Raw genomic sequence first — 27,527 nt, 5'->3', positions numbered from 1 at the left:
AGGCTCGCTGACTAGGTTGATACATGTCATCGATTCCCAATTGCGCAGATTGATGTTCATGCTGCTGACCACTGGATTGTCTGGTCCAGACTCGATTATTTAGAGACCGTCGCCATATAGCTGGAATATTGCTGAGTGCGGCGTAAAACTTAACTCACCCAATCACTCATTGGACGCCTTTAGGGTGTTTATGTAAAGACGACAACGCGACTATGTCCCTTCTAAGATTCCATAGACGTTTAAATGATGCATCATTTACTCATCAGTTGCGCAACGATCGTGTCTGTTACCAACGGTAAGGCTTCCTAGCAAATATCCCTGGTATTGTCTCTAACAGGAAGATACAGGGAACTGAACAGTCGTGTCCGTGCGGGTTGATTGCATAATCATAATGGTAATAATCACAGGTGGCGATGGGGTGGAGGTTGGGGGCGAATGCTTTCTGTTTTTAACTTTTACATAGTGACGTTTCGGAAACTCCACTACGCAATCCACCACAACACTGGTGTCGTAGATCTTTGTGGACAGATAAAACATCATCGCCACATTAAAATGAATCTCCAAAACTAATTCCATTCAGCATAACAGGAAAATTACTGATGAAAATTACCGTATTTTCTCTAATAAGCAACTGGGAGCTTCTTTTTGTCAACGGACTTCCAGACCTTGGCCCCGTTTCACAAAACTCTAGTAAGCCTAAGATCTCGTAATTTTTCTCACAGCATTCGTACCTCCTATGTTACAGTATACCAAGTACAAATGTTACGAGAAAAGTTCCGAGATCTTAGACTTACGAGCCCCTGGCACCTATTAGGTGTCCAGCGCTCATTGGACATCCGGTGCTTATTGTGATTCGTGAGCTGATATGTGTGGCGCCTGTTGGAATCCCAGCTTAAAAGACTTAAAATGCCAAGATTACATAATATTCATTAACCCGTGTTGTGTGGAGGACCCGAGGTTATTACTAAAGAGACCATCTCTTAATACATCCATTTTTGGATCAAGGGAAAATACATTTAAAAGGAACGTACCCTGAGCTTCTTCTTAAAACCCTGCTTTACTACCGGCGCTTATTGGAGGAAATACCGTATATGATGGAGGACCTGTTGACGTCATGACTAGGTGAATATAACAATGTAATTTGTTTTAGATTGAGCATCTGCAAAATCGTGAAGTAATGATGCAATGATTTGGGGGAATGTTGTATCTGCAGAATCGCGAGGCATTGATGCAATGGTTTGGGGGAACGCCGTAAATGCAGAATTGTGAAGTGTCGATGTGATGATTTGGGGATCAGGTATGTGTACATACATGTCCAACGTGTGTGACATCAGGTTGTATGATTTTGCAGCTGACGGCGTTAACCTTTGCTCATACATGCTGGCACGGTTCCTGAACACAACATAACATTTTACGAATGCTTCAACGACTAAAGCCATGTATGGCACCACTTATCAAAAGCTCGTGTACACATAAGTGTAAATATAGAAATGACATTACATTCGAATATTATCCTGATATGTTCATTTTCAACATAATCAAAGTGAGTCAGTTCAAAGTCCATAAGTATACTAGGAAGTTGTAACTAAAATGCCCAGTTCTAATATTAACCACCAATAGAATGATCGGACCGACTCTACCTGTTTTGACATATCAGAAAGTACACTGGCAGAGCATCGGAGCACACACAAGTGCCTGATGCTGCCATTTTTTTATGTTTACGTTTTGTAAGAGACGTTAATAAGTCTTAATTAGTAACCTGCCGATTCTCTGAACAGAGACGACTTGGCTGCCCCATTTCGCCTTCAACACGGAAGTAGTATGACAACAGTACATCGGCTGAAAGGTGTGTGTAGCACTAACAAACATCATACACACGAATGATGTGAGTATCACAACTTTATTTGATAATTAGCTCACCATGTTCCTTAGTGGAACTTCGGCATGATCATTATTTATTAAGAGATCAATTACTTATCTATCGTACATACTAGTGAATATGTTCTCTTTTTTGCATTGATGTGGAACAGCGACTGGACAAAATAATCCGTCATAGCTATTTTTGTTCGGTGGGAATACTAAATCTAGGAAGCTGCCCGACATAACTGATCTCTCTCTCTCTCTCTCTCTCTCTGTCTCTCTCTCTCTCTCTCTCTCACACACACACACACACTCACACTCACACTCACACTCACACTCACACTCACACTCACACTCACACTCACACATACACTCACACAGCAACATTCGCTATGCCAGCCCCAAATGCAATCCAATGTAATGTTCTACGGCTGCAACTTTCAGTACCAGAGCAAGGCGCTGTCATTATTTCAGGTGATTGAGAACACGCTAATAATTCGACTTATATGCTTTTTTAATTAATATCGATCTTATGATACTGTTTCTATTTCACTTTACTTTTTAGTATAATTACATTGATTTCACCTCCGTTGTAGGAGATGAAGCACTTTCACTGACATGATTTTATGAGTTAAATAATGTCTTTGGTGTGTATGTGCTTATGCTATCAACCACTGGTTTCCTGACCTGGGCTACGAATGGTAGTATTCGCCCGGTCAATCCATGTAATGTACATACAGTAGTTGGTCAGGAGTCATCTTCTATGAAATTACCATATGTCTGCTTGCAAGAATATTTTTCATAAATATATTTTCTGTCGAAATGCTTTCAGTATTTACCTACCAGCAGAGAAATCATCTGGGATGCATACATATAATTTCCAGCTAATTCCAGAAAACTGCAATTGTTTAAATATCTAAACAACATACATTAGATGCTTGGTTGGCATTTAGAGGTTGGAAGAAAACATGTATTGATTTTCAATTTCTTTTATAAAAGATGCTTCCGATGTTCAAACGTAAACAACTTCCATGGCCGTGACTTATGACGCTCTTTTGCAGTGACGATCTTTTCCTAAAAAGGTAATTTATAGCTTCGACAACACCTCATACCTAAACGCATTCAACACGGGTGGACAAAGATGGATAATTTTGAACATGAAAATAGTAGAAACTAAAAACAAAACTCACCGAGACGGGTGCCCCTTCCAGTGATGCCACGTTTTGATGTGTGAGTTTCAGGACGCGACCGGCAAATCACGGAACTCAGCCGAGAAATCTCCGAAGATGGACGATCTTGTTTCAAGAATTACCAACATTGTTTCCGACAGGGACGTTGTGTTTATGTTATTACCGCTAAACTACCGATATCGCTGCAGTTGTTTCGCGAGTGAGCTGCTTTTGTTTTTGCATTTGAGATGCAATTCCTTCAAATTTGCCGTAATTCCTTCCATTACTTAGGAGGGGTCTGGGTCTGCGCAACTGGGAACCGACTATTTACAGACCACCAGCATATAGCAAGAATATTGGTGACTGCGTCGTAAAACTAAACTTACTTACTTTTCAGATATTAGTATATAACATGCACAGCTTTGATTGGATTATAAACGCAAAAAAGTTGTGTATAGCTACCACCCGTTTTGAAGCTAAACATTTTTGTACGGTATGCAAATTATACGAACGAGTCACATTTCATTGACGAAAATCTTTATAGAATATCAGAATTCCAGCAGTTACTACAAGTAGAAGGATTTGTATATAATAGTGTACACAAAACATAACGGGAATCGGCAGTACACGGTGAATCTGAATGTGACGTTCACTAGGTACAAGTGATAGATTCTGTTCATAAATGTACATGTAGGAAGTAATAACAGAGAATACTGGTGCCCGGAACATGTATCATTTCCCCATATTGCCTCATATACACACAGATAGAAATATCTGAAAATATATACATATATATATCGATGTAGAAAGAGGAAAACAATGAGCGAAACAATGACTATTGTCATAATTAATTTATTATATTATTCCTCCCATTGCATCACATCTGTTAGTCATGTTAATATTTTTACGAAAAATAAACGGGTTGTACAGTGAAATACAAGATGTAATTGTCAAATTCTTGTTCACATGCCATTCATGTTGAAAAAAAATATTGTAACCGGAAATCTGTCAGACAACAAAAATCAAAGAAATGATTAACAATAAATGATTATTAACTGACATTTACAATGCTCAAACAGTAATTATAAATTTCTGCAAGAGAATTACGATCACAATGGAAATACAAAGACGATGATGGCGACATTTACCTGTGGTAAGCAGCAGTGGTCAAGCTTTCAAAGTACATGTAGGTTTTGGAATGCATGGTGAAATGTGAATCTGACAGATGTTGGTCATGGTGCGATGTACGAGGAAGTGTGAAATCATAAGGGTGAGAGTACCAACGGAGAGAGCTAACTGTCCATAACATTAAATTACATACAATAAAGTTATTTCAAAACTAAAATTGCACGCAATAAATTTATTTGAAAACGAAAATTGCATTCAATAAATTTTTTGAAGACTAAATTACTTACAACAAAGTTAATTGAAAAGTAAAATAACCCAAAATAAACATACAGCAAAACACATTCCTTTTGATGCACAATAAACTTTCTCAACTTTTGCAAGCTTTTTGACACCTGACGTTCACACAGCTGATGGTACAAACTGAAGAATTGATAACTATTCTCTGTCCTCTGAATGTTGTGGGAAACACGTAGATTTACGCGTACATCATGCCACGGCTAACAGAACACGCGCGTCTCCACGCCGTGGTTATGCAGGATACTGGAATGGGCCAAACTGAAGTGGCCGGACATTTTGGTGTTCATCAAAACAGGATCTCAACTCTATGGAAACGTTTTCAACACAGGTACACGAGAAAGCTGCATCAGAATGGGACCCTAAGAAAAGTTACGAGATCGTAGACTTACGAGAGTTTTATGTAACGGGGCCCTGGGGCCCGTTTCACAAAACTCTCGTAAGCCTAAGATCTCGTAACTTTTCTCGTAGCATTTGTACCTGGCATACTGTAACATAGGAGGTGCAAATGCTACGAGGAAAGTTACGAGATCTTAGGCTTACGAGAGCTTTGTGAAACGGGACCCTGGTCGTCATCTCGTGACGTCATGTCAGCAAGACAACCACATACGGGTGATCCATTTGAGGAATTGAATCAAGATTGCTTGGTGGTCACTGCTCAGACCATTCCTGACTTGACACCAATGAGTTCCAAGGCCCACTGATGGTGTTTTGTTCACTGAAGATTCGAGTTTTCAACTTGACAGGTCAGATGACAGGACAGGGGTATCCAGACGGCCAGGTGAACGGTATGCTGACGCATGATTTGTTCAACGACTAATTAAGCGTTATGGTATGGGGGAGCATTATATCTCATGGCCGGACACATTGTCATTATCAATGGTAGTATGACACGTCCACGATAAGGCATGAGATCTTTGAGCCTTAGGTGCAGACATGTCACTCGTGTTGAGACCTGAGACTGTAGAACGTTCCGATACTTCCCTGACCAGCTTATCGAGTATTACTGAATTTGTGAAATGACGTTTGACAAAGCATCTTTTTAAAGGCGTGTCACGGTGTCTATTGTAATATCATTCAGATCAATATTTAAGCAGTGATTAAGAAATATATCACCACAAATCAGTGACATCATGTTATTTATCTTTGTGCATCAAAAATGGCATAAATCAAATAATGCACTGTTTTCCCGCAAACACACATGCGCACACGCACGCACACACAGAGGTAAACACACTATATTATCGATTCCAACACATCCTTATACACATGACGGCAGTAGCACCGCACAAATCAAAGCGTCAATAAACTATTTGAGCTTGAAACGGCTCAATGCGTTGCGTAGTTCAGGTGTCAATGAACTATTAACTAGTACACAGGTGATGAAAGATCGTGCGATACCGACATGTAAACATGTCACATTCTATGAGGAAATGTTATTCCATGGAAATAAATGAATGGATTGCATAAGTATTTCCTTGTATGAAGAAAACACGCATTTTGAACAATGTGTGAATTAGTTTCATAAACGACTGTTCCATGGTGTTGCATCTAACTCGACTGGTAATCGAGGCTGGTTATTCCCTGGCTTTGGTGTTTGTTGACGTAAGTTCAAAATCTTTCATCAGTTATGCGGTGTCAGCTTCAAGAGGAATGTTTTGGTCTGGACATTTAAACTGGTTCAACGAATGTTTTCCGGAAACGTTTCTCTCTTTCATGGCAGATCCGGGTTAGAACTGGTCTTACGACTAACGGGATCAAGTACCCGGTGATTGTCTCGCTGACTTCGGTGACTCGTGTCCCGTTGCGTAGATCGATGCTCATGCTGTTTTGTCACTGGTTTGTCTGTCCCAGACTCGATTATTCACAGATCGCCGCCTTAAAACTGAAAGTGCAGCGTCAAACAACAAATAACAACAAATAACTGCTATCCGTCCGCAGAATCTCTGTATCTGTTCGCAACTACAGATACCTTATGGCTTTCAGTTTCAACACAATCGTAATGATCTGTCGTGACAACTGATTATCACCCGAGTGTTGTCAGGTCATCTCTGTATAAACACGATACGATCCAAATATGGATATCAGCTGAGATTATGACTGATAAACCAACTGATACACAATCCATTACGTTTTTATTCTGTTTTAACTGCAACGGTTGTTAAAGCTCACATTTACTCTTGTAACATGCAAACAGGCACCTATTGAGTACTGTTAAGGGAGACTCCCGCGATCTCGGTCGTTGGTGAGAGCGAGATCCCGAGAACGCGACATTTGGACGCAAGTGAAAGTCATCTCTTCAGTACACGCCCACCCTCTTTAGACAATCTTAAAAAATTCTTTGTGAGCTGGTAGCATTTTGAGACTGGTGTAGATGCAGATGTTTTGTGTAACATACGCCATATTTGGGATTACACTTTCTTAGTAGAGTACAAATTCTAGTACTTTTTGGTTGAGTCCCATCCGTGATTGGAACCCGCACCCTCAGAGTCAGGCACTTAATCGCTAGCACATAAAGTCAGCCACCTAACCCGCTCAGCAACCAACAAGTATTAGAATTTGTACTTTACCAAGAAAGTGTAAGCCCAAACATGACATATGTTACATCTGACCACTTTCTATATGGCATTGTGTAATCACAGATATTTGTACTTCAAAAACGCAGATTAAGGAGCGCCGAATGTTAAACAGTACGTAGACGTCTTATACCTTAATGAAAATTACGCTAAAGGTTATTTTATCCTCAAACCCCACCGGTGGTGCAAGATAAAGTCAAATATAATTCACTCAAATACGTATAAACAAACATGACCAAATGACAGGTAGAACATTTCAAAATGAAACATAATAATATTGTAAATTAAGAGCTATTAAATTATTTATTGTCCATAGAATGAGCAAATTCAGTTAGTACAGATTTGATCATTTTTTCCCATAAGTTTATCTAATACTAGCTAATATTTGTATAGATTTCGTATTTCTTTATATTTCTGTTATCAAATATTTTCTAAATGTTGGCAGATTGGGGCTGAGTAACTATGTCTAGTTGAGGAACATTTCAGTTTAAATAAACAAGGAAATTCATCACCTATTGCTGGTGAATTGCAGAGTTTACATGTTCTATTTTTCAATACCATACCAGATGTTCTTTTGTGAATAAGCATATACAATGTGAATGACACCACCGCCTCTAAAATTTATGGAAAAAGTAAGTGACTTCCACCTGCATGCCATGTACACGATCAGTGACTTTATTTAGGGGCGGTCAAGTAGCCGACTGGCTAAAGCGTCCGCTTGTCATACTGACGACCTCTGTGTGATTCCCCACATAGGCAGAATATGTGAAGCCCACTTCTGGTGTTTCCAGTTAGAATATTGCTAAAAGCAGTGTAAAGCTATACTCACTCACTCAAGCTTATTTAAAAACACTGGCAAAAACGAGAAAATAGTCGAAGTGACGATGAAACCTCCAGTTTTGAGAAAATAATTTAAATGTACAGACAGCAATTAAAAGTAATATCTACACGGAGAAATACTGGATTAAAATAATCCTGCTATCTAAGTCGCGCCATCAGGCTTTCATAGATCCTGATCCGGCTATATCTAAAATCTGTGAAACAACATCATCGGTGCCCCTCTTCTTGCTCTCTATATGCAATGTGTATTGTGTTATAGATGCAATAATGAACTAATTCAATACCACATATACGTACTCAGCGTAAGATAAACGCTATGAACACCATGTCACCTGCATCCTAAGCTGCAGTATGCCCTGTTCCGAATCCCTACGTCGTGACAAATTTATAAAGTTCGCCAAGTGTTATTCACGATTGTGTTGATGAAACACAAAAATCGGCATACCTTATTGTCAGGTGTTACAAGTATCCACCAGCGCCATGCAGCCGGAATATTGCTGGTGTATATTTAACCTCAGTCATGAACAGCATCCTTCTATTAGTAAACAGCAACTCCTACCTCCTCTTCATTGCAACTCTTTCATGAATAATATGTTTCTGTTGTATATTCCGTATTATTGAAAAGTTATTTATGATGGAAATTTTCAACAATTTCCCTATTTTTAATTTCATAAACGTATAATTATTCACAATCCTGAGAAATTGTTGTTGTTTTTAGATACATTGGTAAAACCAAGAAATGTTTACAAGTCATACCTGAGTTGTCTATAAACACACTAGTCTTATGTTTACGTCCCAGGTTTTGTTTTTGTTGGAGGTGTCAGCGGTATCGGGTCGACTGTCGTAAGTTGCGATAGTAGTATATCTATATTCAGACATTTCGATTTTTGTTTATAAGTGGTTTCTAATATAAGGCAATTGTTTTGATAAAGACGAAGTCGACCTGTGAGTGTCTTTTTTTCTTACACTGTGACGGCTAAATGCACGTGCTCATTTCTTATAGCCTATTGCCTAATGCGTCACGCCAAAGATCCGGGATCGATTCCTCGCAGATGTACAATGTGTGAAACCCATTTTTCTGTACCCACCGTTACACTGTTAGTATATTGCTAAAAGCGGCGTAAAACCATACTCACTCCCTCATAATGCATCTGCTAATGTTTTTTTCCGGAATCAGCATCAGGGTTCTTTTGTCAGACAAATTTTGAATTAACTGGAACTTGGTATTATGTGTACTGGCTTTTGTTTATAATTTTGGATTTTCCACTCTTATAGTTATCTTTACTATTACAGTTAAATATTAACTCACTCACTTTACTATTACAGAATTCACTGTCTTGTATACGGAAGTAAATTGTGTTACTTACATGCTTATGTGGAGATTATTATGTCGGTATTACACTTACATACATATTTGCACTGTTATTAAGGCCGACATTATGTTTTTTTTACATTTACATACACATTTACACTGTTGTTGAGGTTATTGTGTTATGGAGAAAGGCGTGTGTATCTCGAGATCATGAAACAAGAGTAGCAAAAATCAGTGGACGGGGGTCACTCTCCTGATTAAGTAAAGTCTACTGTGAAATCATCAACGTTGTGTAGATTCAAGCTCTCACTGTTAATCTTAGTAAGATTAGATCCTTTAATACTAGAAGTGTATTTAAAACAAGTGTATATTATTTTGTTTCCATCTCCAAATAACACAAGAAGGAAGAAACTTGCTATAAGTATGGCAATAACCATATCTACCGTATTTCCTCTATTAAGCCCTGGATATCTTTTAACCTATTTTAACCCGGACTTCTAATAAGTGCCGGGGATAAAGCAGTGCTTTATGACATAAGCGCCGGGTGTAGACCCTTGCATATTTTCGCATATGTATTCTCCCTTGGACTAAAAATCAATATATTAAGGAATGGTCCCTTAAATCATAACTTCCTGTCATCCACATGGACCGCAGGGCAGATGTTATTTCAGGACAAGGAAAGTTAGGGATCTCACTAGTTTCCAATGTTAACGTATCATATAGAACATGCATTAGAGGAAATACGGTATATCACCATGGCGGATGCACAGCGTATTATCAGATACCTTCACAACGTTCGTGACGTTAGATTTGCATACTATGCATGCATAGGTTTAATGTCAACCTCCACGTAGCTGACATCTGCTACTGGATAGTGCAGCACTGTAAAGCATCTATCAACACACATGATCGCCTACTGAAGGAATAGGTGGAATATTGCTGAGGGCGGAGTAAAAATAAACTCGCTCTGCACCTACGACTCTGACATTCAAGGGCTGCTAATGACCCCCTAGCATACTGCCTTCTGCCAAACAAGAGCGAAGCTACATAGACGTGCACTACGGCCAGCTGATCATGGATGGAGCCAATCGTCAAAACCTCAGTCGACTTTAATATCTGTCAATTTTAGACCACGTGGGCTGATACCATCATGACACCTTTTCTCGATATCACGTATGTGTCGCATTCCATAGTGTAATCAGAGCTCGTGCTTCCTGTTACCTGTACGTTAGGTAACGGTACGACACCTCTCAGTGGGCAATATCGGCCCAAACACAGTCGATCGGAAATGATATCAGATCTCCAGATAATTTTTTTTCTAAAACCCGATACTATATATAACGGGACAATCAGATAACATCACGCTATGGCTCACGTTGCTATTGCTTTTGCTGTTGTTGTTACCAGGAAATTACTGGTTGTTTGGGTGTGCATGTTAACAAGAGAAGCTATACGCCATTAAGCAAAAATGTAAGGACAATGACATGTCTTTAGTGCCGAGAAATCGCCCTCATAATCAGTCCATTGTCCGCCTGTTCTGTGCTGCAGTGTTTTTCGGGAGTTCAATTTTCTCGAGAGTTCACCTCATCACACTAGGGAATGAATTGCCGGAAGTATTCAACATTATTTCATGAAACATAGCAAACATGGTCAGGGTCTTGGATTATCTCAAAGGTGTAGTACAAGTATATTCTGTGCTAAATATGGCTTTGTTTGTGTGTGATTAGTTTATGACCCACGGAATTTATCGGGCTTGCGAAAACAAGCGAAAAGTGCCAAACTGCAACAGTGCGACCACGTGGCATTTTGACAATGTGTCTCGAAATTCAGTAAATATAAAATAATTACAAGCTCGACAAAACGACCTTGACAATTGGTCGAAATGGTCATCTTTACATTGTAACGCTGTCACCTTTCGGCTAACTTTGACACTCTGATTGCTTTTCCAAGGGCGATAATGTGACAGCGCTACAATGTCGCTTCTAGAATTCATTAAGTTCCATACTAGTAAATAGTTAATTAAATGATTTCATATTACGTCATCTACAACATTGGTCCCTGTTACTACTACTGTTACTACTACTGTTACTACTACTGTTACTACTGGCTCCATGCGTTCATTGATCATACAGCATCCCCACCCACGTGACTCCATGTATTGAACGAGTCTAACAACACCCCACCTACGAGACTAGTCCATGGACCCAAATATGACAGAAGTCTACCCATTTACCCGGTTAATCTACGTATCAATTTCCTCTTTGGAAACTGCTAAACCAACCTGTGTTTTTAACGCAGCACCTGATATTAGCGATAACTGAACACATTTATGAAACAATTCTGGCCACCCAAACAAACAAACAAAACAAATATTCCGTATAGAATTTGGTAACGACTCCAGCAATAGTTCCAAAAGATACCCGCAGAGGGAACCGATTTTCGTTCACCGTTTAACAAGATAACGATAATAGTACAACCAGGGAGCCTATATAGAGAGGGGAGGTGAAACTCCTCGAAAAACCGCTGAACGTATGTCTCGCTTTGTCACGTGACCAGTGGAGACAATATGGCGGCAGCTTAGTATTTAAGATTGAGCTCGGTTCATTTTCAACAGCTGATTACATTCGCTGAGTGTTGTGACAACTCGGAACCTACACGTAGAAGGTAAGTCACCTGTTCTCTTACTTCAGTTCTAGTCACATATTTGTAATTAGTGTCAGTATAAGAAAATATGTTTGTAGTAAAGTTTCAAGTCGGCATCTTGTAACTCTCTGGCTTCAATTATCGGTACACAGCGAAGATAGACTGAGTTTCGTCAATAAAAGCTTCTTTCACACATTCCTTTATGTTTTAGCAGGGAATTATACCTTTAGTTGAAAGGTGTCTGCAAGCAATAGTGATAGTTTTGTGACTTAAAAACATGTTGGGGTTTAATTAGGGTGTGTGAAAAATGTGGCAGATCGCCGATCTGATCTGATGCGCCATTGAAATACTACACGCCGTTGTTTGAAGTGTGTCTAGATATTACTCATCACCGTCTTTCACTTACACCTTTAATTTTTATGAGGGGAATTTACCATCAGGCGAAAGGTGTTTGCAGGTAAAAGTGATAGTTTCATAATCTAAAATAAATTGTTAGGATGTACTTGAGGTGTGTGAAATATGTGCCATCTCGCCGATCTGATCCGATCCGCCATTGAAATATTCCACGGCGTTGTTTGAGTGCTTTTGTTTCAGCTTCAAAAACTTCATTCACATACACCTTTAATTTCCATTAGGGGAACGTACCATCTAGTGAAAGGTGTTTGGAAGTAATAGTGCTAATTTTATAATTTAAAAAAATTCGGTAGGGTGTTTTTGAGGTGTTGAAAAATGTGCCATCTCGCGGTTCTGTTCTGATCCGCCATTGAAATAGTATAACTTTGAGTGTTTCTAGTTATTGCTCCAAAACCTCTTTCACATGCACCTTAAATATTTATGAGGGAATATACTATGACCCGAAAGGTGTTTGCAGGTGATATTTATAATTTGATAATCTAAACATATTGTTAGGATGTATTTGAGGTGTGTGAAAAACGTGTCATCTCGCTGATCTGTTCTGATCCGCCATTGAAATATATATACTACACAGCATTTTTTGAGTGTTTCTAGTTATTGCTCAAAAAACTTCTTTCACACACACCTTTAATTTCTGTTAGGGAAACGTTCCATATGGTGAGAGGTGTTTGGAAGTAATAGTGATGATTTTATGAATTAAAAAAATAATTGGAAGGGTGTATACATTCACAAGTATTTCATGTGTGTGAAAAATATGACATATCGTTGATCTGATCTGATCACTCATTACTACAAGCCAATGTTTGAATGTGTTTAGTCGTCCTAAAATTCATTTCTTTCAAATACACCTCTAAGTATTGAGGGGAATATTCTATCTGGTGAAAGTGTGAGGTATGACATATCTGATCTGTTCTAATCTGCCATGGATGCCTTTGATGCTTGAATGTTTTAGTTCTGAAACTATTGTTGATATTTGACAAAACTGCAAAGGACTTTTTAACGCTTTGTGATGGTTTTAAACTTTCTGTTTTTTTAGGTGGGAGTGACTGTGTCAGTTGACATTCTATCAGTATCCACGCAATTGCGCACATGCAGGAAGACATCTGGTCATCTTCATTAACTGCCCTCTTAAAAAAAATAATTTCGACTTTGCCACGACCGTCCATTTGTCCATTATAGACTGAGTGTCTGTAAGAATGAGAGTGACTGAATATACAACTCATTAACATGTGCTTAACTTTCCAAACTGTATTCCTGAAGGAAAAAGAAATAAAAATGTGTTCCTCCCTCGTCATATTTTTTCTATCAAAAATTAAAAATCAAAGTCTTACTCGTCACTTTTGAAAAGAATGTGCCTGAGAAACATATTTTTATGCAGCCTAAGCATTCCACACAAACAGAAAACCACTGAAACATAATGATACATTTTAATTGTGTAACAGATCATTTCAAATACATATAATAACAGTGTTTGCAGTTCTTTAGTTTGCCATTTGGCCATCAGGGCTTGCTGCCACTTGCCGTCTTTAAAGTCTGCATACCCATTTTGTTGAAATCAAACCAATAAAAACAAAATAGTCTTCATTGTAGAGAGTTTCACAGTCCCTACAAAATCCATTAGTGAAGTGTATGGAGCACAGAGAAGTTTACATTAGTTATAGACTGCTGACATTCCTATGCGGCACTGAATATATAATACTATGAAGTGAAACTGGAAGTTATCCTAACATGAAGGATCAGGGATAATTCCTGAACATTAATACAAATTATGGGCAAGATGCTAGTTGAAAAGAAATGAGATCTAATTGACAGAAGACCACAGGGGCCTGCAGATAACTGAAACTGTTGGCCTGATACATTAACAGCCGACGCTGGGCCTCTGGGCTGGCGATCGTTTCGAACGCTGTATCAAAATTGTCACATAAACAGAGAGTCTTTGAACAAGGCAATGTGTAAACACATTCTCAAGTCCTCTCATTAATCCACACATGCATCATTCGGCGACAGGAAGTGTAACCAGCTTGTTGTGACAACATTCAGGGGAGCCTACTCCAATTTACCGAGTATTACTCCGGGAGATGCCGATAGTTTCCGACAATAAACTGGTTGAAATACTGTTAAGCGCAGCCGATTTGCGCTGAGAACAAACCAAGTCGACGTGTGCAGTGGAGCATGACGAGGCACACGTTATTTAGTACAAATGGTAAGGAAAGCAAGCGAGTGACCAATCCCTGTTATAGAGTATCCCTGGTACAACACACGAATAATACTACGCCCTGTATTTGCCCGCCGAGGCAACCATATATGGTCATACGTGATTATAACAATTGATTTTGTACGGTTTATTTCAAAATCATGCTTACATGTGTACCCATAGCCAGTAAAGAGTGGCCACAAGCATAACCTATCTAAACACTCGGAGAGACCAGTGAAGAGCTTTCTCTGAATTTGCAGGAACATCGGAGTGAGTTAATACAAACATAATTCATTTTCAGTCATTGCCGGTGCCTCCATGCGGACTGACAAAAGAGAATCGACAGCACGACAGATCCACTGTTTATTTTCCTATACCCTTCATCATGGCTTGTGCAAACGCGGATCAAATGCTGCAAGAATTGATGAATATGGAGGTTAAGATGCGGCAGATGACGTTAACCTTAGAAACGAGTATAACGGCACTAGAAATCGCCCCATCTGGATCTAAACCGCCGGAGGTGACCCCCGAAAAAGTTGACCTCGTGTCGGACAAGATCATTTTGGCCATGAAGACCTATCAAGCGCAGTTTAGGAAATATTACTACCTTTATCCTCAGCGAAGGCAAAACGGTGAGTAACAACATTCTGGATTTTTTCCCCTTTTTCTTGCTCTACGCCGCACTCAGCAGTATTCCAGCTGTATGGCTACGGTCTATAAATAATCGAGTCTGAACAACACAATTTAGCGATCAACAGCAGCAGCGCCCATTTACGTAACTCAATACGATGACGCATGTCAACCAAGTCAGTGCGCCTGACCACCAGATCGCGTTAGTCGCCTTTTACGACAAGCATTGGTTGCTGAACAACGATTCTAACCCGTATTTTCACGGGTGTCAAAATTCTGGTACCAGAAAGCCCACACATGTCTGATCATGTGTGTGAAGTGTTGAGTGAATTCACCAGTTTACAGAATGGGTCAGTGGGGTTTAACGTTGTCACATCGGAGGACGCCCCAGAGGATTAGCTCTTTGTTGTAACCCATAAGTGCGAGTATGAGGGTACTGTCACGTCCAAGGGAGGTAACAGTACATAACGAATTGCGAACTTTATAAGATTGGGCCTCCCACTCACCCGCCCCCAACAAACCTAATGGTTTTTGAAATGACTCAGTTGGACTAGCCGCTATGTCGGTCATTTCTTCAAGACCATTGGGGGCGATGGGGTAGCCTAGTAGTTAAGTGTTCGCTCGTCACGCTGAAGGCCCGGGTTTCATTCCTCGCATGTGTTCGATGTGCGAAGCCCATTTCATGATGTCTCCTGCTAAAGGCGACGTAAAACCATATTTACTCACTCCAGGAACATAGCGCCCTGTCAGTGTTAACATCTATAACTGAATAGAGGAGATCCCCAATAAAAAGAAGAAATCTCAGAAACAAAAATCGATTCAAAGAACACATTAGAATTAAATCGTGAAGAACACAAAACGGGACCACTATGGTTTTCTGGTATGGGGCCGCTGTATTTGCCTTCCTGGTAGCTCCTAAACTTTTTCTCCTTTGAGAGGCATTTTAAAAGTTGCATAGAGAAAGGAAAACCTCGTTCCATGGCTACTCAGCTTCTTTATTGCAATGAGTGTGACGGTGTTAGTACCTACTCCGAAACGTCGCATACTTTGCAGTGAAGAAGTTGACTATCTATAGAACGCAGCTTTTCCTTCTTTTATTTTAGTAATTTTCCTTTGTGATGAAGCGGTATGTATATTATCTAACATGTACAACTTCCGTTTTGCAGTACTTCGGCGTTCCGCCCGTGAGGACAGCGGCTTCGGCAGTGCAATATTCAACGACGACCCTGCAGCGCCCGAAGGTACAGTATACTGATAGCCTTAACGTTAGGGCTGTGTCTCCAGAACAAAGAGAGTGCGTGAGTTTAGTTTTACGCCGCACTCAGCAATATTGCGGTGGTGTCTGTAAAAAATCAAGTCTGATCCAGACATTCCAGTGATCAACAGCATGAGCATCGATCTACGTAACTGGGATACGATGACATGTGTCAGCCATGTCAGCGAGTCTGACCACCCGATCCCTTTAGTCGCCTCTTACGACATGTTTGGGTAACTTATACCCATGGTATGGTTAACTAACCCGGATCCTCGTGGGTCACTAGAAACCAGTAGGCTACCCCATCGACCCCACGTTTTTCAGGTTAAATCAGCTACAGTATCAAACATTATCACAGTACGATTTTAGCGGTCTTTCAGTTTTTAATGAACTCCGATACTGACTATACAGTATAGAACTGCTCCTAGCGAACTGTTCCCAAGTGACCTTGAACTTCAGACGCTGCCGTGTAATAGGAACACTTTCGGTTTCATTGTTTAAAGCTAATACAAATATTAGCTAACGCTCTACAAATGTAGAACAACGCATGTGCTGTTACATGCTTGATTGCAACAAAGTTTTAAACGGATAATATACAACCGTTCAAGAATATTTTCATTCATATGTTGACGTCAAATCACGGGTCATCGCACGTCTCAGTTGTTGTGGGCCTGTTTTGAAGTGATGTCATGAGTGACCGCTTCCAAGAGTGAAATTGTTATGTTATAAGCAATGTCATGTAAAATCCTAGTGTCCATCAATAAAATACATATTTTATCACCAAATGAAAAGTAATTTTGATTTTGTAAGTCGGTGAAAACAAACATACATAGCATTCATCCTCAGACAGGGCGCCGCCATTTTGAAACTTAATAAAAAGAAGCGATCTGCGAATGTATAACAGGAATGTAATATGTAGACATTTCATAGTTTGCCTATATGAATCATAATTCGCACCCACGCCCTAGTGTATGTCGTCTGCATCATTACACTTCACGACGAAAACAATGATTCTGTTGAAAGCAACGGCAACTTAATAAAAACAAAAATGCAAATATCAAAATTAAAGTTATAGGAGCAATGTCAGGCTATTACCTTGTTCGAGGAATGTATCCATCAATATCCACAAAAACGAGTAATATATAATTCATCTGCAGATTTCCCAAGTGATGTGTCTTTTAACTGTTTAATATACGAAAACGTCATTATCGTTTCAGGTTTTTCACATTGCTGTATAGTTTCATTGGCTACCAAAGATAGCACACCTGGCAACTAATGTGCAGTTATTTAGTTAGCCAATAATGAGCAATCAATCAATGTGTTGGCGGTTAATCCTTTGAAAGAAGGGTGTTGTTTTTACATACACACAGCTACGACAGGGTGTATTCAGTATAGATTAGTAAAGGTACATACATAAACACTACCTTTTGACAAATCCCCAATTTAAATCCGCATAAAACTAATTAATCAGCGTGTTTTCGGTTAATCCTTTGATCGATCCAGACATAAGAAATGCCAAATGGGGGCCTTTGTCGGGTAAGCTAAGTGGCGTTACCACTAATTACACCTGTTACAAATTCATTAACTGAGCATCAAGTGAATGATGACAAATAACGTGTTGGTTTATACCACCTTACACGGATTACAACCGAGCGACACCAAGTGATTTTGACAGAATCGTCTATGAAAACAAGGGTTGTAACTCGAAAAATAGGCAAAGCAGGAGACGAAACTAAATGATAGCAGATTGTAAGAACATATAGCTTTCATTTTTCACAACAGATTTCGCGATTTCAGGTTAGTACAAACCTGTAAACGAAACAGTTTAACCCGTGAAATGTAGATGAATACTGCACAGACCCTCATTTCTATACCTACAATTACGCCACGGAGACGCGCCGCTTTGGTTGAAATTTCGTTTGTGGTTGAGAATTGTGCACTGTTGACAAAAAGGTCGATTTAAATTAATTAAAGGTCGAAATGAGTAGTTTTAATGGCGGGATTTCTTTTATAGCGATGTCAGCAAGTGATTTTGCATTTATACCCTACTAGAGTATATGTGATCTGTAACGTATATATGCTACAACTGTCTCGAATCTATGTTAAAGTATATATGCTACAACTGTCTCGAATCTATGTTAAAGTATATATGCTACAACTGTCTCGAATCTATGTTAAAGTACATATGCTACAACTGTCTCGAATCTATGTTAAAGTATATATGCTACAACTGTCTCGAATCTATGTTAAAGTATATATGCTACAACTGTATCGCATCGATAAGCTGGTAAGCTACAACTGCTACTATTCATGTTAAAGTAGAGAAGTCAGGAGTGTTAAACGTTTGTGTTAAAGTTGGGAAGCTACAACTCCCCAAATTCATGTTAAATTAGGGAATCTACAGTTACACAAATTAACGTTAAATTAAGGAAGTCACGACTGTCTTAAAACTATGTTTAAAAGGGAAGCACAACAAAAATCAATACTAAATTAAGGAAGTCACGGCCGTTCTGCATCAAGGAAAATGAAGTCGTGAAGTGTTGCGACTGTTACTTCTCAATGTTACAACAGAGAAACTACCAATATCTGCGGATTCAGCGTGGAACTGGAACGGGTCCTACCCGGGTACCCGACCCCCCTAATACCCAACTCGACCCGGGTCCTATCCGGGTACCCGACCCCCCTAATACCCAACTCGACCTGGGTCTCCGTTATAACACTAATTGCGAGTTTTCCCCTTTCACCAGTAACAACTGAGATTAAAGGAGCCGTCTGGATATACATTGTATTTTTAATTAGGCACAAAGCCAAAATGCATTTCGTACTCAGTGCAGCTAAGTCACAAAGATGGGGGCACGTCATCGATGTGGAAACATCAGAACAACAAACATGCCTTCGTTAGAAACAACAAGCTGCAAACAACTACTGTTCCAACAGCCTACAGGCGAAATACAGCTGACGGTATCCAAGGTATCTAAATAAATAATGTATACCACTGCCACTGCAAATAACAAAGTGATATAAACACCATCATGGTATTGATACCATGTCATAACTTATTCTTTGAAGAGTATACTGTATTAAACACAAAAACAGTGTTGACATCAGATTCACAATCCCATTTATCCAATAATTTGTTATCTTTTTGTTACTATCCTTGTTACTTCAATGTATAGATACAGATAGATATATTATCCGGAATTGATGCATACATCGCAATCGTCAAAATCAATAATAATTTTCAATGGAAAACACTTTCTAAGACAATAACCGTTTTTGACTGAACTTAACAACACTCGCCTATTGCACCACAATGAGTTTTGCGGGGAGTATTACTTGGACTCCGTCGGCGCGTCCGTCCGTGCGTACAACGTAGTCCTTTCCGGCGCAGAAAACCTTTCAATGTTTCTTCATGAAACTTGGCACATAGATAGGTCTGGTGGTGAACTGCTGCCTTTTGGTAGTTTTGGGTTTTGAACAAAATACTTTTTTCCCATTTCCATGGCAACAGGTTTTACTTCGACTGAAATTCGTGGTACTCTTCCTTCTGGGGCAGAACAATAAAATCTTTCAATACTTTCCTTATATAGTTTCGGTTACATAGTTTAAAGCTACTATATGTCTAACACTCTACAATATAATGCATGTGCTTTTACATACTAGTACTTGATTGCAACAATGTTTTAAACTGGGGATATACAGCCGTAGAGATATATTTTTTCATCCAGACGTTGACTTTAAATCACAGATGATCTCTGGTCTCTGTGAAAGCAGGTTGTAACAATTGTCGCAGGCCAGTTTTGATGTGGAGATGTCATGATGTCATTCCTGGGCATTCATTCACCTAATGACATTAACCAATAGCACCACTGTATGTCCCCTCTCAACACTCAGTCAGTCTGTTGATGATATAACCACGCAAGCATATGAATAGTTTACCTGTCTATGGTTTCATTAGGTCAGTGTGAAGAACAATATTTCATTTGACATGGTCATACTAGCTGGATATATTGATGACTGTTTCAAACCTGTTTGTAAACATTCAACGTGTCACGTGGGCAACGGTGATTGGATGACAGGTCAGTCATGTCTGCACAGTTTCTTGTTAACCAATCACATCAAGCAATACATCACAAGTCATCACGTGAATTAGAAAATTATTTCGCTTACCCCATTACAACGGCAACCAATCACAGTCGAGGTTACATAGGAGGCTACACTATCCATGCATCATAGTTAAGCTTCGTTTTCAAACTAGTTATGTTAACTGTATAATTCTGTTGAACCTGATAACTCTTCAGTTCAGAGTCTGTTTGAGGCAGATGTCTGCGTTCATAAGTCTGCTACGTTAAACAGTTAACTACTTGCAACCTATGTTACACATGACATGCTTAGTTTCGACAATTTATGTCTTGTGAGTTTTCAGTGCACGATTTGTCAAACATAAGACAACAGTGTCTGAACAGTCTCTTGTAAATGAAGCTATGACAAAACCCGAGATTTAATTAATTTTTTACTGACTAATCACTTGATCAAAGCTGGTCCGGGTATTGACACGGGTACCCAGGTTCAACTCATTACCCACCCGTCCCAGGTATACACGTTACACGTTACACGTTCCAGTCCTAGTTCAGCGTCAAAGGTGGATGTTTCATGTTCGTTTCATTAGTTCAGTACAGTCTTACTACATGTAATATGAATAGTTAGCTTCAGCAACTGCAATCACCCACAATGCAATGCCGTGACTGGTGTATTTCCGACCCTATAATCCCCACATCCTGAACTTGATAAAGGAATAAGATGTCTGTTGTCTGTTTCAGTCTGCGCCACACCCATACAGGAATCCCAGGAGACAATAAACACTGAGGTAGGTAGGTGTAGTGTGACAGATAAATGAATAAACTACGTATAATGTGATATGTGATATCTGATATGTAAACCAGTAGTGGTTTGCATTACAATGGCCTCAACCAAAATATTCAAACCATTTCTTTTCTAAACTTTGCTTGTTTTTCTTTGTTTTGTTTTTTTTGTTTGCTTCTTTACCGAAGCATTCAACAGTATTGTAGTTGCATGGCGTCAGTCCGTATATACAAGCCTTAGAATTCAGTGACGCACAATCGAACACGTGAGTGAGTAAATATGGTTTTACGCCGCTTTTAGCAATATTTCAGCAACATCAGACACCATAAATGGACTTCATCCATTGTAAGCATGTAGGGAGTCGAACCAGGGGGACAATGGGGGAAGAACCAGCAGCCAGACACTACCTATTGTATATACACATGTGTTCATCCATGTTTTGGGATGTCCCCTAGTCCCTGAACCTCTGTTTAGTCGTGATATAATCATGGCAGGTTAAACTTGTTCCTTGTAGGGGCGGTGGGATAGCCTAATGATTAATGCGTTCGCTCGTAATGCCAAAGACCCGGTTTCGATTCCCCACATTGTCACAGCGTATGAAGCCCATTTCTCGTTTGTGATATTGCTGAAATATTGCTAAAAGCGGCGTAAAACAATGTTCACGTACGTTCAGCTTATCCTCAGTGTTTCAAATAGTCCTTTAATATATAGCTTCTTCGTTGAGTATCACAGGTAATCTTACTAGTAGAATATAAAAAAGACTATAAACTGACTATAAACTGTTAACATAACCTAGTTACATGTACGTAGATTGATGACTGGTATCTGTTACCAGGTTGTGTTGCCAGTAGTGCAACCACAAACAACAATATGGCGGAAGTATACCAAGATCAGTTTAACCTGGGTTGAGTGAGGTAAACATAGCGTAAGATTTAACACCGAGGTTTATGAATAACTGATTCAAAACTCAAAAAAAAAAAACCAAAACATTTTAGACATATCATGAGCTTCCAACTGATATAACTCACAATCCGGGATACACCGTTGTGGCCATACAATCCCCATTACACCACAACAACAATCGGATATCGGGTGGCACGGCAGGTGTGCTACAAATCCTAAACCAAAAAAATCAAACAAAAATATATTATATCATACAAACAACGAAACAAGAAATACGGATAGTTTGGTAATAAAATATAATGCATAAATTAACTTAAAAGAAGTGGCGTATGGAAGATGTAATCCCGAGGTTGTAATCTCACACTTTCCCCTCTCCACAGAAGAGTTCAGCTGTAGAACACAGTGACGACTACAGCAAGGACGACCCAGGGGAAACCTCGGGTACTGTACCCAGCATCACGGAAGTGACCCACGTGTAAGCGCTCGCCCTTGGCAAATGACACTACCTGACCAAGTATTAATTCTTGCAGCTGTATTTCATCTCAACAAATGTTGTTGAGATCTTCATGTTCTGTCATTACGACATTTGGGACGTCTGTATATAACCATGAACTGAGCAGCATCTACAATAATTGTACCGTTAGGTAGATTGACAGGTGGGTTTGGTGAATAGGCAGGCATACTTCCAGCGATTTGATTTTCATATTCTTGGAGAAGGCAGATGGGTGAGTGACTTCAGTACGCTGGTTTTTGCAATATTTCACGTCAGAGTGACGTCAGAAATAGGTTTCACACATTGCACCCATATGGGGAATCGTCCCAGGGCCTTCAGTGTGAAGTTCGTAGTTCTTCCTGGGGCTACCCCACTACCCAAAAGAAAGTAGAAGCGGGGTTGCTCCAGTCAAAAATTAAATGAAAATGTTGGCGGTGGTAGCTTAGTAGTTAAGGGGTCTGTTCGTGACGCCTAAGACCCGGGTTCGATTCCCCTCATGGGCACAAAATGAGAAGCTCATTCCCGGTGTCCCCTCTGTGATATTGCAAAAACATTCAATTTGCTAAAAGCGCTTGTAACCCGACTCATTCACTTGCGTTTTACGAAAAGTAAATTGTTCACCTGGTAATTTAAACGGAATTACTTTGGGCTCGTATTTTAGAGAACGCATCTAGGGGTCTAGAAGTGTTATGAAAACAGCATTTGGTTGTTGCATTAAACCTTTCCCCCAAACCCACCTGCTTGTCTCCGTACAGGGACACATGCATCTGTTAATACTTCATACTCATGATATAGAGCACCCGGACAGTTTGTACAACCTAGAAATGTATGTAACCACAACTCAGTGTGAAAGTAGACTGAAGTTTCGTATGGATGAGTAAGTGTGTTTACAAGAGGATGTTGACACTTCGAGTTTCAGTTGACACATGGGGCCTGAGTTGGCATATGGAGACTCAGTTGACATGTGGTGCGTTAGTTGACATGTGGAGCCTCAGTTGACATAGAGACTCAGTTGACATGTGGAGCATCAGTTCACATATGGAGCCTTAGTTGACATGTGGAGCATCAGTTCACATATGGAGCCTTAGTTGACATGTGAAGCCTCAGTTGACATGGAGACTCAATTGACATATGGAACCTTAGTTGACATGTGAAGCCTCAGTTGACATGGAGACTCAATTGACACGTGGAGCCTCAGCAGGACCCTGCATGCCTTCATGTCACAGATGGGATTGTTCACAGAAACAATCATGAATGGTCCATTGCCGGTGTTATATAACCAGTATAACCCACCCGTTGGAGTGTATACGTTTCATTTTCTCATGTATATATTGAACTACTCGGATACTCCCTCGAACACCCGTATGTTTGCTCATATTCCTTTTCACGTGTAAACTGTACACATGCAATATTCAATTGTGTGAAATTGATAAAATGAGTAACAACTGATTTGTGTCTACATGGTCATTTAATGTAAGTACCATGCAGTACCAACAGTAATTGTACAGATTCAGGATGGAGGAACTACATTGTGTGGGGCGTATGAAATATGTTCCAGTGAAATATTATGTCCCGACTTGGACACGATGAAAAAAGTACTGCTCAAAAGAAAGTATATAGTGTGTGTGACCAAACATGAAAAGGAAAACATATGAATACTGGTGCTCAAAAGAAACCACACACCGCAATATATTGCATAAAAGTTCACACAAATATACGTTAAGTGATAAAATCATAGTATACTGATCCATCTAATATTTTGCGGTGTATAGTGTCTTTTGAGCACTAGTTTATATCCTTTCTAAACTGTCGGGACGGGTGGAAACTCAACAGATGATCAACATATTTTTTGTTTCTTATTTACATGTGTTCTGTGGAGCTTAAATGTGTTGTTATTTGTTTCTGAATACGAAACTATGTAAAGAGACGTTTTATGTAAAGGAAAATGCCTGCTGAATGAAATCGGTAAAGACCAGGATGTTAGCTAGCAGAGGGCCTATGTAAGTATCGCGAGGCGCTACTTCCGATACTAAGCTGGTTCCTGACTCCCTTTGCGACTAACGGGATCGGGTGTTCAGGCTCTCTGACTTGGTTTACACAATTCACTGATTCCATAATGCTCATGCTAATGATCACTGGATTGTCTGGTCCAAATGAGATTATTTACAGACCGCCGCCATATAGCTTTAATATCGCTGAGTGCGGCGTAAAACTAAACTCACTCACTCACTCACCTGTCATGCCATTTCCTCTTAGACAAAAAAAATATCAGCGGTTTTATTCTTAGTACATGTCTTACGTTATTCGTTTTGCACCTTAAGTAAGACGTCTTGCTATCGACGTGTGCAGACACATAACTACGCATGACATATCAATATTTTACTGTAGTTTGTGTTACAGAGAGGTATTTGTAAAAAAATAATTTTTTTGCAGAAAATATGCAGATTTCTACACTACTCATTCTTACAATCATGGAGAAAGATTTATTAACGTTATGAAATTAAAAGTATGCATATCTTTTCTGATTTTTCATTCAATATATTTTACATTTTTCAAAATTATACATGTACAGGATAATTTAAGATAACTTTTCTAACGAACATTATAAATATTAAACGGTTTAAACCTGTAAATTTTTAACATTCTGCTTCATGTATATATTCATTTTTGAACCTTTCTATCAAATGTTTTCTAACGGAACAGTTATGAATATGGTTTAGTCTTCTGGGAATAATTATCTCTCCACAACCACAAATGAGAACCGTGGTACTCACACCAATGCCTATATAAGTACATATCAATTAAATTAGTATATATAACAACGCCTTATTGTGTGTTATGTTGGTGTGTGAAAGTGAAAGTAGGTAGAGGACACCGTATGTATTGTAACTTCCCCTTTGTTCTGATAAACGTAAGGATCTACTTTTCTCCATGGATATCACTTATGTTTTCGACACTCACAGATAGTAGTAGCGGAGCATCAACACAGCTTCTTTTCCGTAATAACTCTGCGAACTTCAGAGATTCCAAACTGAAAATGAAACACTGAGGTTATATTAGACACAAACAGAGAGATATATTTTCTTAATTTGTCTATGATTCCATGGTGATAATTAACGATATTTGACTTTGAAATGCACACTCAAGCGAACGCACGCGCGCGCACACACACTCACTTTCTCTCTAACTTTAAAACACACTCAAGCGAACGCACACACCCACATATACACACACGCACTCTCTCTATCTCTCTAACTTTGAAACACACAATCAAGGGAACGTTCTCTCTCTCTCTCTCTCTCTCTCACACACACACTCACTATCTATCTATCTCTCTCTGTCATTATACGCATGCATTTTCTACGTATATTCTGACTAGATTTCATTTTGCCGAAAGCGTAATAATCTTACTAATAGATTACTTGCATTAGGCTTTCAAGTAACTGTTGGTCACACAAACAGTCTAGTTGCATGTTTAACTCTAACAGTACGTAGATCAGAATTACATTTCAGAGTACATTTGTTAACAGCTAGTCCTACAAGCATCATTCCACGTGAAATTCCACAACAAATTAACGACCAAACTTGCCAGGTCCTGTCTACCCGGTAGTGTCGGGATTAAGAGGTTTCTAAATATCTTCGATTTGTACAAAATGTGTGTGAAGCCTGTTTTTGTGTGTGTCCCTTTATTTTGTTATATTGATGGAATATCGCCGAAAGGCCGTAAATTGTACTCGCATTCACTCACTCACTCACATTTTCAATTAAAATATAAAGATCTGTGTTAGCTTTCCGAGTATCTGGTGGCGAATTTTATTTTCCCAAATCATCTTCGCATCCTGAGGCAACACGGAATATTTAGCTTCCAGATGACGCTGCAATATCTCAGGGTCAAACGTCACACGGTTTAATGCATCCATCTTCCTGCTGCAGGGAGAGCAGTGGCGCTGAAAGTCCAGGAGGGGATTTCCCATCATTCTATATATAGAATAAACTCAGGGTTTTCCGTGGAAGGTTTAACTGCCTATGATATAACAGCTAGCTGACTTCGTGAGGGCACGGTGAAATGTGTTTACACATTGTAAACTTGTGGACATGTCGCAAGCGATTTAATGGAATTCAGACACGAATGCGACACCGGTATGGTTAGTTATCCGTATTGATGATCGGTGTTCTCTTAACCAGTTACAACAAACAGTCATGTGGGGCGGTTGGGTAGCGCAGTGGTTAAAGTGTTCGTCCCGAAGACCCGAGTTCGATTCCCCACTTAAATACAATGTGTGAAGCCCATTTCTGGTGTCCCCCAGCCGTGGTATTGCTGGAATATCGCTAAAAGCGGCGTCATACTAATCTCACTACTAGTGTCCATGAGTAACATAATAATATGGAACTTCAGTGATATAATGTCGGCCCGTGATTCACACATTAAACACCAACATGGGGTACGACGCCCCGTGCATTGGTTGGAAACTGCGCTGCAGATATTTTCAGTGATAGTTCAGCTATGTTGGTCGGAGAGAATACACCGCTATTTGGTCTCTGAAATTATCAAGTCTCGAATCTGGATAAGGTAGGAGTAGGGGTAGTGGTCGATATTAGGAACATATACCTACAGCATGGTGTACAATGTAGCAATGAAGTGTTATGCATTTTAAGGTTGTTGCTATGCATTTATTAACAGATGGTGAGTTTAGTTTTACGCCGCTTTTAGTAACATTCCAACAATATCTCAGCGGGGTACATCAGAAATAAGCTTCTCACATTGTGCCCATGTGGGGTAATCGAACTCGGGTCTTCGGTGTGACGAGCGAGCGCTTTAACTACTAGGCAACCCCAACACCCCATTAAATAACATACCAGTAATAGCGGTGAAAATGGGACGATTACACCCGTTTTGGGAATCGAACCAATCACCACCAATCAGTTTATTGCATGAGGGCCAGTGGCCCATAT

General features: G+C 39.6%; 1 protein-coding gene across 1 annotated transcript; it reads left to right on the top strand.

Annotated features, from left to right (window-relative positions):
• The first annotated feature begins 8,660 nt into the window (after positions 1–8,660).
• LOC137284928 (uncharacterized) lies at positions 8,661–25,390 on the top strand. Its single transcript, XM_067816979.1, has 5 exons — positions 8,661–8,710; positions 14,732–15,062; positions 16,227–16,301; positions 21,136–21,182; positions 22,462–25,390. Exons 2-5 carry the CDS (start codon positions 14,816–14,818, stop codon positions 22,558–22,560), a joined length of 468 nt encoding a protein of 155 aa, XP_067673080.1. The 5' UTR covers positions 8,661–8,710; positions 14,732–14,815; the 3' UTR covers positions 22,561–25,390.
• Positions 25,391–27,527: the final 2,137 nt, after the last annotated feature.

Source organism: Haliotis asinina, chromosome 5 (genome assembly GCF_037392515.1).
Source record: "Haliotis asinina isolate JCU_RB_2024 chromosome 5, JCU_Hal_asi_v2, whole genome shotgun sequence".
Taxonomy (NCBI): domain Eukaryota; kingdom Metazoa; phylum Mollusca; class Gastropoda; order Lepetellida; family Haliotidae; genus Haliotis; species Haliotis asinina.
The sequence above is the reverse complement of the archived record's forward strand: the minus strand, read 5'-3'. Positions and strand labels throughout refer to the sequence as shown.